This window comes from Amblyraja radiata, chromosome 37 (assembly GCF_010909765.2).
Source record: "Amblyraja radiata isolate CabotCenter1 chromosome 37, sAmbRad1.1.pri, whole genome shotgun sequence".
Lineage (NCBI taxonomy): Eukaryota > Metazoa > Chordata > Chondrichthyes > Rajiformes > Rajidae > Amblyraja > Amblyraja radiata.
Genome location: NC_045992.1, coordinates 17,954,736 through 17,966,768, shown reverse-complemented (window position 1 = coordinate 17,966,768; position 12,033 = coordinate 17,954,736). Strand labels below are relative to the sequence as shown.

Here is a 12,033-nt window from a genome sequence, read left to right as displayed (position 1 = left end):
CACAAGCCATGCCTTCGTTAATTAAACTCTATAGTGCCCCAGTGTTTAGGTTGGTATCTCAGATTAGTTACATTCTGCAGTGCCCCCACTGTTTAGCATGTTATCTGTGGTAGTTTGGTTTAGTTTAGTTTAGTTTAGTACCACTGGGGGCGCCGTACTATTGGCAGCCTCGCCAACAGTCTGTTATTTCGTCTTTTCTTTGTTATAGTGTGTTTTTTCATCTTTTTTTTTGTTTTAGCGTGTTTTAAAAGTTTGTGCAAATGTTCTCTGGTTCCTTTTACGTGTGGGCGGGGGAGGGGGTCGGGTGAAACTTTTTCTCAATTTCTTACCTTGCCGGAGATGCGATTGTTTTCCGGGTCGTATCTCCGGTCGCTCTGCGGCCTAACATCGTGGAGCTGGAGGCCTCACTCGGGAATGACTTTGAGCCCCCCCCCCGTGGGGCGTGGACTTACTATCGGAGCCAATCCTTTGCCTGCGATCGCTCCAACCACAGCCTGCAGACCTTACCATCGAGAGCTCGGAGTCTCGTGTAGAGACCGTAGATGTCGGGAGCTCCAACGACGCAGAAGGTTCGACAAGCCCCAACCCGGAGTCCGATCGCCGGCACGGGGGAGCTGAGATCCCCCGATGCGAGAGCTTGATCGCCAACGTGTAGGGCCCGACCGCCGGCTACAGGAATAAGACTGTCCCGTCAACGGAACGCTCAAGGCCCCCGACCGCGGGAGAACAAAGAAGGGAAGAAATGTAACTTTTTTTCGCCTTCCTTCACAGTGAGGAATGTGGAGAAGCCACTGTGGTGGATGTTTATGTTAAAAAGTTTTTTGTGTGTTCTGTTGCTTTTTATTTGTATGACTAACTTGGTAAATGAAATTCCTCGTATGTTGCAAAACATACTTGGCTAATAAAGTATTATTGTATTATATTGTATTGTATTTAGAGATACAGCATGGAAACAGGACCTTCAGCCCACTGAGCCCACACCGACCATCAATCACCCAATCACATTAGTTCTATGTTATCCCACTTTCCAATCCACTTCCTACACACTAGGGGCAATTTACAGAAGGCCAATTGACGTTTAAACCTGCGTGTCTTTGGGATGTGGGAGAATGTGCAAACTCTACACTGACAGCTCGCAAAGTCAGGGTTGAGGCTGGGTCCCTAGTTCTGTGCAGCAGCAACTCCACCAGCTGTGCCAGCCTTCATTATGCTGCAGTGCCCCAGTGTTTAGTGGGTATCTAAGGTCAGCTACACTGTCGTTCCCCCTAGTGTTTAGGGGGTGTCCATGGTCAGTTACACTGCAGTGCCCTAGTGTTTAGCAAGGTGTCTGTGCACAGGTACACTACAGTGTAGGTATGTTGCAAAACTTACCTTCAGCGGCGCTGCAGTTCTGTCACTGCCCGTGTGCGCGACTTTGGCGCCTTTGAGAGGGGGGCGGGTTTAAAATGCCATTTCCTCCAGGCTGTTTAAATCGATGTTCATCAGCCTGTTTAATTGCTCAAGAAAAATTGCTGCGACTGCCGTTCTCTGCACTTATGTTTAAACTAAGTTGGATAATTTAATTATTATAGTAAATTAAAAATCATTTTCTAAAGCCGTGAACGCCGACAACGGCACGGATCTCACATAGGGGACAAGCAAGGTAGGCTGTTTATTTTTACATTAAAAAGTGCTTCTTAAGTTCCCTTTAATCAAAATTTTAAGTTGCGAAAAGGTGACTTTGAGCTTCTCCGAACCGGCAGTATTTTTCCTGCCGATATGGGGCTCAAATTCACTGCAACTACAACGTTCCAAATGATCGCGTTCCAGAAAATCCCACTTGCAAGATGATTTAAATGGCCATTAATTTGCAGGTATTAAACACTAAATTTCTTCCATTTGGCCTATAAATCCATGACGATATTTAAAAATCATGTTATATTGTGAATTATTGTGTGTATGTTATTTGGACACTTAGGCTATTTAAAAATGTTGATCTTTTCTTAAGAAATGGATAGATGTTTAGATCTAGTAATTGAATTATGTAATTAGGTCCAATTGGGTAACTAACTAATTATATGCATTAATTTCAGGTCATCCAAGTAAGATTGTTTCATATTTGTTTCAGAATGCTTCAATCTATAATAACTGAAAATTTCTTTCAGTTTTCTTAATTTTTAATAAAGTTATGGGCTTTGACTGTCCTCGATCACAGCTTTTGTGTTAAGTCAATGCAAAAGCAATAGGGAACAAGATGCTAATTTCCAACTATGAAAATGGCCATAACTTTTTTATTACTGAAGATATGAAAGTGAATTAGGTGTCAAATTAAACTTATTTTTATGCTTTATCTGATGGGATAAATTGCAGTCTTGATTTTTAAAATCTCAAAATGTTGTAACATTGCCCCAGTGTTTAGCGTTGTATGCCAGTGATGAGTTTTACCTTAATCTCTTCCTCTAGGGTGAGGTTCCGTTCCAGGCTGGTATCCACCATTTCAGTAGTAACTGGAAAGTTGTCCGGGAGTTTGTTGCACTTCTCAAAAACGACAGGATTGCAGCCGTTGAGGAACTGGTAGCCGAACATGAAGTCCTCCTGCCAGTGCTGCATGACGTAGTCTGACAGTGGTACGGGAGAAGCACATGGGTAGGGTAGGTGCGATTATTTCACTGCTTCCACCCTGTCCTCCCCACTTCCCCGAGTACAGTTGTCTAACCTCTAATCACCTCTCCTTGTTCAATGACACTTGAACTTCCTCACCAAGAATAATCCAACCATCTCTCTCTTCGAAACTCCAACTGGATCACAACACCAATGGAGTTCAGGGGAAGATCTCCTGTTCTACTCCTGATCTGTGTGAAGCTCCATCTAGATTTGTCTCCTGTTTCACTGACCCTAATTTGTGCCTTTGAGTGGATTTTGTGCAAAGCTGAATATTTGTAACGTGTGTCCACCTCCTGTACGTTCTACAGCCATGCCACCGTCCGTGTAAAGGTAACCACTCCCCCCCCCCCCCCCATCCCTCTCTGCCCCCTCACTGTCCACCCCTGTACCATCTTGAACCACTCCACCCTCAGTGTCAGGGTCAGTCCCCCTGGACCTTCTGAAAGCATTTGATAAGGTCCCACATAGGAGATTAGTGGGCAAAATAGGGCACATGGTACTGGGGGTAGAATGCTGACATGGATAGAGAAGTGGCTGGCAAACAGGAAACATAGAGTAGGGATTAACGGGTCCCTTTCAGAATGGCAGGCAGTGACTAGTGGGGTACAGCAAGGCTCGGTGCTGGGACCGCAGCTATTTACAATATACATCAATGATTTGGATGAAGAGATTCAAAGTAACTTTAGCAAATTGCAGATGACACAAAGCTGGGTGGCAGTGTGAACTGTGAGGAGGATGCTATGAGAATGCAGGGTGACTTGGACAGGTTGGGGAAGTGGGCAGATGCATGGCAGATAAAGTTTAATGCGGATAAAAGTGAGGTTTACCACTTTGGTAGCAAAAACAGGAAGGCAGATTACTATCTAAATGGCGTCAAGTTGGGAAAAGGGGTAGTACAATGGGATCTGGGGGTCCTTGTACATCAGTCTATGAAAGTAAGCATTCAGGTACAGCAGGCAGTGAAGAAAGCGAATGGCATGTTGGCCTTTTGAACAAGAGGAATCGCATATAGGAGCAAAGAGGTCCTTCTGCAGTTGTACAGAGCCCTAGTGAGACCACACCTGGAGTATCGTGTGTAGTTTTGGTCCCCTAATTTGAGGAAGGACATTCTTGCTATTGAGGGAGTGTAGCGTAGGTTTACAAGGTTAATTCCCGGGATGGCAGGACTGTCATATGCTGAGAGAATAGAGAAGCTGGGCTTGTACACTCTGGAGTTTAGAAAGATGAGAGGGGATCTCATTGAAATATATAAGATTGTTAAGGGCTTGGACATGCAAGAGGCAGGAAACATGTTCCCGATGTTGGGGGAGTCCAGAACCAGGGGCCGCAGTTTAAGAATAAGGAGTAAGCCATTTAGAAAGGAGACGAGGAAATGTTTTCTCTGTGGAATTCTCTGCCTCATGGAGGCAGGTTCTCTGGATGCTTTCAAATGGCCTACTCCTGCACCCATTGTCTATTCACTGCCCCCTCTCTATCTGGTCCCTGCCCCTCACTGTCTCCTCTCTCCCCAGTCCCTCTCCCTTGCACTATCTCTCTCACTCCCTCGCACTCTCTCTCTCTTTCCCCTCACACACTTTCTCACTGCCCTTCACTCTCCTCACTGCCCCTCAAACTCCCTCATTCCCCAATCTCCGCTGCTCTCTACTTCTCACGCTCACTGACAGCTCTGTATTTTGCTTCAGCTTCTCATTCCCCTCACACTCTAACCCCGCACACTCGTCCTTGTTTCTCATCTCCCCAACTCACTGACAGCTGCCTTAAGCTCCAGCTCCTTGCCCTCCCTCTCCTCCCACTCTCTCCTCTCCCCTTCCCTCGCCTCCCCCCTCACACTCTTTCTCCTCATTGACAGCTCTGTATTTCACTTCGGCTTCTCACTCTCCTCCTCCTCCTCCCCCCCTCACTCTCCCCTTCTCCAGACCAAAGATTATAGAGCAGAGCTATAATCTTTGCTAAAAAGCGGCAAAGAGAAAACCCCGGGGAGAGAAAAAGAGAGAGAGGGAGAGGGTGAGGGAGAGGGAGAGTGGGGGAGGGGGAGGAAGAGATAGTGGGGGCAGAGAGAGGGAGGAGGAGAGGGGGGAGGAGAGGGAGGGAGAGGGGGAAGGAGAGAGAGGGAGAGGGGGGAGGAGGGAGAGGGAGGAGAGGGAGGGAGAGGGGAGGAGAGGGAAATGGAGACTGGCGGAGATGGAGATAGTGGGGGAGGGAGAAAAAGTGGGGGAGGGAAAGATAGTGGGAGAGAAAGAGTGGGGGAAAGATGAAGGGGAGGGAGTGGGAGAGAGTTGAGGGCAGGGAGGGAAATCTAAACTTTAACTGAGAAGGGGAGCTTGTGAGGGAAGTAGAGGACAGCCCGGGGATGTTTGGGAGAGAGGAGGAGGAATGGATGCTAGGTCAAACGAGTGCTGCAAGGTTAACCTTATTATACCTGTATTCCATGTGCTCAAAAAGTTTGGGAACCACTGCACTACACACTAGAGGCAATTTACAGCCAATTAACCCACATGCCTTTGGAATGTGGAACAAAACGGAGCACCCCGAGGAAACTCACACAGTCACAGGGAGAATGTGCAAACTGCACATAGACAGCAACTGAGGTCAAGGCTGAACCTGGGTCTCTGGCGCTGTGAGCAGTAGCTCTTCCAGCTGTGCCACAGTGCCGCATTGCCTCCAGAATCAAGGTCAAGACCTAGGAGAGGGTGGTGGACACAGACTAAACAACAGCCTTCAATAGGAAATAGGTAATGGATACTCAAATGAAAACAAAATTAGATATAGAATGAGTGGTGGAATTAGATACAAATTACTAAGTGTAAGAGGCATTTAGGCAGGCACATTACTATGCAGATTGTTGAACAATGCAGTCCTAATGTGGAAAATGGGATTAATAAATTTAAAAAAATGGTGAGCCTGGATGTGGTGGGCTGAAGGGCCAGTTTCTGAGCAGTACAACTCTACGACTGTTAAACGCTCAGGCGAGAGGAACTAACTACATTCTAATCCAAAATAAATCCTGGTGTTAATCCTCTGGTTAGGAGTGGAAGGTTTTCCTGGTCAGTAGACCACCTGAATACTGGTGTGTAACCTGGGGAATGGAGGACTTGCTTTTTTCAAAGCACATAGAATGTGACTCACCTGAAATTGTATTGCTAATTCGGACAAAGATCTGCTCAAAATCAGCAAAATCAGTCCATGAAGTCTGAAACATGTACATGAACCGATTCAGATACAGATTCTCCATCCTGTACAAAAAAAAAGTTTTCAGTTAGAAGCCTGCATGATCCTATACTTCTGTCTATCTAAGATGTGTGAGGTATCTATATCAGAGATAGGAGAGATGGAGGGCAGGGACACTGGTGCCCGTAAGGGTTCATTCCGTGCAGTTGAATCCGTCAGGTCAAGGTCGGCAGAGGAAGGGCAGGTGAAGGAGTGAGTGCATGGATTGGCTGAGGAATTTAATTAGCAAATCAGTAAATTAGTCAATTTATCAGCTAATATAACAAGGTTTGCTCCAAGGGAGCGGATTTGTCGCAGAAAGTGCCGTGAGAAAAGATGGTCTGCATCCGAGGGTACTCAAGGAGATGGCTCTGGAAATTGTGGATGCATTGGTGATCATTTTCCAATGTTCTATAGATTCAGGATCAGTTCCTGTGGATTGGAGGGTAGATAATGTTATCCCACTTTTCAAGAAAGGAGCAAGAGAGAAAATGGGGAATTATGGACCCATTAGCCTGACATCGGTGGTGTGGAAGATGCTGGTCAATTATTAAAGAAGTAATAACAGCACATTTTGATAGCAGTAAAAGGATTGGCCCAAGTCAGCATGGATTCATGAAGGGGCCATGACTAATCTTCTGGAATTTTTAGAGGATGTGACAAGTAAAATGGATGAAGGGGAGCCAGTGGATGTAGTGTATCTGGACTTTCAGAGAGGATTTAATGAGGTCCCACATAGGAGAATAGTGGGCAAAATTAGAGCACATGGTATTGGTGGTAAGGTATTGACATGGATAGAGAATTGGTTGGCAGACAGGAAATAGGAATAAACGGGTCCTTGTCAGAATGGCAGGCAGTGGCGAGTGGAGTGCCGCAAGGTTCGGTGCTGGGGCCGCAACTATTTACAATATAAATGATTTTGATGATGGGATTAAAAGTAACACTAGCAAATTTGCAGATGACACAACGCTGGGTGGCAGTGTGAACTACAAAGAGGATGCTAGGAGGTTGCAAGGCGACTTGGACAGGTTCAGTGAGTTATACACTTTGGCGGCAAGAACAAGGAAGCAGATTATTATCTCAATGGTGTCAGATTAGGAAAAAGGGAAGTGCAACGAGACCTGGGTGTCCCTGTACAACAGTCACTGAAAGTAAACATGCAGCTACAGCAGGCAGAGAAGAAAACCAATGGCATGTTGTCCTTCATAACGAGATGATTTGAGTATAGGAGTATAGGTCCTTCTTCAGTTGTACAGGGCCCTGGTGAGACCACATCTGGAGTATTGTGTTTTGGTCTCCTAATTTGAGGCAGAACATCCTTGCTATTGAGGCAATGCAGCGTAGGTTCACAAGGTTAATCCCCGTGATGGTGGGACTGTCATATAAGGAAAGATTGGAAAGACTGGGCTTGTATTTGCTGGAATTTAGAAGGATGAGAGGGCATCTTATTGAAATGTATAAAATTCTAAAAGGACTGGACAAGCTAGATGCAGTAAAAATGTTCCCAATGATGGGGGAGTCCAGAACCAGGGGCTAAAGGGGAGGCCATTTAAAACTGAAATGAGAAAAAACTTTTTCACCCAGTTGTGAATTTGTGGAATTCGCTGGATGAATTTAAAAGAAAGTTAGAGGGCTAGGGGTATGGAAGTACATACATAGCAGCATCAGACGTCAGCTATTTTACTTAATGCTCACGTGATTGTTAGTTGTTTAGCAGCACACTCATGTTATTATTAGTCATTTAATTGAATCATTTACTCAGTAGACAAGTTACTTATTTCTACTTGTGTATCTTTGTATTAGAAACATAGAAAATAGGTGCAGGAGTAGGCCATTCGGCCTTTCGAGCCTGCACCGCCATTCAATATGATCATGGCTGATCATCCAACTCGGTATCCTGTACCTGCCTTCTCTCCATACCCCCTGATCCCTTTAGCCACAAGGGCCACATCTAACTCCCTCTTAAATATAGATAATGAACTGGCCTCAACTACCTTCTGTGGCAGGGAGTTCCAGAAATTCACCACTCTCTGTGTGAAAAATGTTTTTCTCATCTCAGTCCTAAAGGATTTCCCCTTTATCCTCAAACTGTGACCCCTTGACCTGGACTTCCCCAACATTGGGAACAATCTTCCTGCATCTAGCCTGTCCAACCCCTTAAGAATTTTGTAAGTTTCTATAAGATCCCCCCTCAATCTTTTAAATTCTAGCGAGTACAAGCTGAGTCTATACAGTCTTTCTTCATATGAAAGTCCTGACATCCCAGGAATCAGTCTGGTGAACCTTCTCTGTACTCCCTCTATGGCAAGAATGTCTTTCCTCAGAATTGGAGACCAAAATTGTACGCAATACTCCAGGTGTGGTCTCACCAAGACCCTGTACAACTGCAGTAGAATCTCCCTGCTCCTATACTCAAATCCTTTTGCTATGAATGCCAACATACCATTCGCTTTCTTCACTGCCTGCTGCTTAATAATTCATTTGTATCTTTGTATTCAACCTATAAACTGGCATTAAAAACATTGTAACTGGTATGTAATCTTTGTAACGAGCCAGTTGTAGCTGGGAGATAAGGGTAGCGAAATAGAGGGTGATGGGTGAGTTAGAGTGACAGCTGGGAGATTAGAGTGACAGCTGGGAAATAAGGGTAGCGAAAGAAGAAGAGATACGGGAAGAGATATAAGAATTCAGATAAGGCTGAACCAACAATGGAAGTTAATGGTGGCAGGACAGAGAGTGTCAGTATAGAAGGTTCATAAGGTTCATTTATTGTCACATGCACCAATTGGTGTAGTGAAATACAAGTTGCCATTGCAGCACATTGATAAGAATACCACATAACACTATAAAGGAATTTAACAATAAACATAAAAAACATCCCCCCACAATGGTTCCCACTGTGAGGGAAGGCACAAAGTCCAGTCCCCATCCCCTTGTCCACCCATAGTCGGGGCCTTTTGTGGCCTCCGCAGTCGCCGCTACGGGGCCCGATGTTTCAGGCCCTTCTTGCCGGGTGATGATGTTCCGGCGTCGGGATAACCCTCTCAGCGGCTTGGGATACCTGGAACGGCCGCTTCCTTACCGGAGACCGCGGCTTCCGAAGCAAACAGGCCGCGCTGGATGGAGCTCCACCACTGGCGATCTCGGCGAGAGATCCTAGGCTCCCGATGTAAAGTTCAGCGCCGCCGCCCGCGGCAGCCCGCTCCACAGTCCCGCAGCTCCGTGATGTTCACCTGCAGTCTCAGCATTCCGGAGCTCCGCGCGGCGACCCGGGCAAAGCATCGCCCTCTCCGCTCCGTGATTGCGCTCCAGCGCTGTGCCGCCGCCGAAGCCGTGCTTCAGGAAACGCCGCGTTGGTGAGCTTGGATGGTGGGCCGCGAGGACAGGTCGAAGATGCTGCCCGGAGAAAAAACGCTTATCTGACCAGGGAGGGGCTAGGAAAAGCAGTTTCCCCCTTCCCCATCCCTCACATAAAAAAGAATAGACCCCCAAACAAAACACCTTTTAACACACTAAAAATAAAAGAAAGAAGTGTAAAGGCAAACAGCTGCAGGCTGGGCAGCCATACCCAAGTGGACGGCGCCCCCTACTGGATGGATGGGTACAAGAGGAGTATGAGTATGCAAGATAAGGTAGAGGAGATATGACTGTAAACCTGTAATAAAAAGGAGCTAGCCGCTGCAATGTGTGAGCAGTCAGGGAGCAGGCAGGCGTTTGTCTTCCTGAGTGTTCCAGCCGATGTTTGCAAATAAAGGCTTTCCGACTTCTTGAGGAATTCTCCGAGTCTGTGTCATCTTATCCAAATTTGAGTATTGGTAACCACGAAAGGGGCTAGCGCAGGGGTGGGGAACCTGTGGCCTTAAGGCCGCATGCGGCCATCTAAGCCATTAAGTGCGGCATTTTGAATGAATCCAAATTTTGTGGAACAAATTTTGTTATTATTATTAAGATGTTTTTGTTCATTTTTTATTATTTTTATTTTAATCCTAAAATGAATGTATTTAAAATACCAAAGAGTAAAAGAAGATTCAAAGAAATAATCCTCCCTGACTGATGGCCACAATTAAAACATCAGTAAGTCATGAGGGCTATTTTAACAAAATAATGTACATTTTGAAGTATATCTAATTGAAGTTTCTTGGATGCGGCCTAATTAGATTACAGCTTATTTAATGCGGCCTTCCACCATGAAAAGATTCCTCACCCCTGGGCTAGCGGAATCAAGGGATAGGGGGAGAACGGGGTACTGATTGTGGATGATCAGCCATGATCACAATGAATGGCGGTGCAGACTCGAAGGGCCAAATGGCCTCCTTCTGCACCTATTTTCTATGTTTCTATGACACTGCAACTTAGAAACTCCTTTCTTATTCTTTAAAGGTGCTGAAACATCACTGTATGAATCAACAGCATTGTTGACTTCCACAACACTATGAAAGAAGCTCAGCTCCATCAAGAACAAAGCTCCCCATTCACAACCCTGAACATTCATCCCCTTCACCTTCACTGTTATGGTGTGCACCATTGACTAAATAAACTGTGCTTACTCATCCATGTTGCTCTGACAGTGCCATTTCCACTGCCTGTACGTGGTCCATATCCCTCCATTCCTTGCTCTCCATGTAACTATCCAAAATTCTCTTAAATGCCACTCCTATCTGCCCACATCATTGTTAACATATTCCAGGCAACAACAACCCTCTGTGTAAAAAACATATCTTTAAACTTAAAAAATCCCCTTTAAACTATGCCCCTTTCATTTTAAAACAACGCCCTCTATTCTTTGACATTTCCACCCTGGGATAAAGGTGTTGACTGTCCATGCATTTACGCCTCTCCTTTATATATTCCTATCCGTTACCACTCCTTCTCGCTGATACCCTCCAAACTAGACAGTCTTCCGATAAACCTCTTCTGCAACCTCTTCAAAGCCTCCACATCCTTCCTGTAATGGGGGCAACCAGAACTGCACCCAATACTCCACATGCAGCCTAACAAAAGTCCAATAAAACTGCAACATCACTGCCTGTTGCCTTTACCATAAGCCTTCTTTACCACTCCATCTACCTGTGTTGGCACTTTCAAGGAGCTGTGGAATTGGACCCCAAGATCCCGGCTGTTAAGCTTCTTGCCACCGGAGTGTAACTTCCACCATTTCAGTAAACCCGACCCGACTTCAGTTATGCCTCACGCAGTGTAATGATCGTTGCGGAGGAACAGTTCGTGTGTTTTTAAGTGTTTTAAATGTTTTTTTTAATTTTATTTTTAAATGCAGTAAACCCTCATCAAATTTCCCCCATCAATGTCAGCACTACCTTGGTCTCTATTTGCTGAAGTAAGTGTGTGTGTGGAAACTTGTGTGACTGTTCATCTGACTGGAAGCCAAATCTGACTGGACACACGCTAATACACACGGAAACGGCACATACCTTGTACAGGGAGGAACTCCAGATGCTGGTTTAAACCGAAGACAGACACAAAAGGCTGGAGTAAATCAGCGGATCAGGCAGCATCTCTGGAGAAAAGGACTGGGTAATATTTCAGTTCAACTTTTTCGATAGCTGCCATGACCTGTTTGATCTCATCCTTCGCCCTGCTCGTGGTCTCGGCCAGCATCGATCTGCCGTACATGCTGTGTGTGTGTGTTTCTTTGGCTGAGTGTCAGGGGAGAAACGCCGGCACCAAGAGCGAGAGAACGCACGGACAGACGGACGAAAGCAACGATCATAGAGCGGAATAGGTGACATTTCAGGTCGAGACTTTTCTTCAGACTGACAGTCAAGGAAACGGGAGATATAGGCATATCTTCCATTCATTTGTCCTTAGTACCATCTATATCTCTTGTTCCTCTTTCCCCTGATGCACTGAAGAAGGGTCTCGATCTGAAATGTCACCTATTCTGCTCTATGATCTTTGCTTTCGTCCGTCTGTCCGTGCGTTCTCTCGCTCTTGGTGCCGGCACTTCTCCCCTCAGACTCCACCAAACACACACACACACACACACACACACACATGTCCAGCAGAACGGTGCTGGCCGAGACCAGGAGCAGGATGACATCAAACGGGTATGGCAGCTATCGAAAAAGTACGGAAATGGTCAGGGGGAAATTTAAAAAAAAAAACACCCTGAAGGAAATAGATGTTTAGCAAAAAAAAAGTGGGGTCGGCGATTGCTCCGTGTCC

At 45.8% G+C, this 12,033-nt stretch overlaps 1 protein-coding gene across 1 annotated transcript in view; it reads right to left on the bottom strand.

The window, feature by feature from the left end:
* Positions 1–12,033, bottom strand: part of alox5 (arachidonate 5-lipoxygenase) — an 83,065-nt gene that overhangs the window by 28,946 nt on the left and 42,086 nt on the right. The window contains exons 5-6 of the mRNA XM_033012456.1: positions 5,770–5,876; positions 2,425–2,597 (exon numbers count right to left, since the gene is read on the bottom strand). Coding sequence (XP_032868347.1) covers positions 2,425–2,597; positions 5,770–5,876 — 280 coding nt within the window. The remainder of the gene's footprint in view (positions 1–2,424; positions 2,598–5,769; positions 5,877–12,033) is intronic.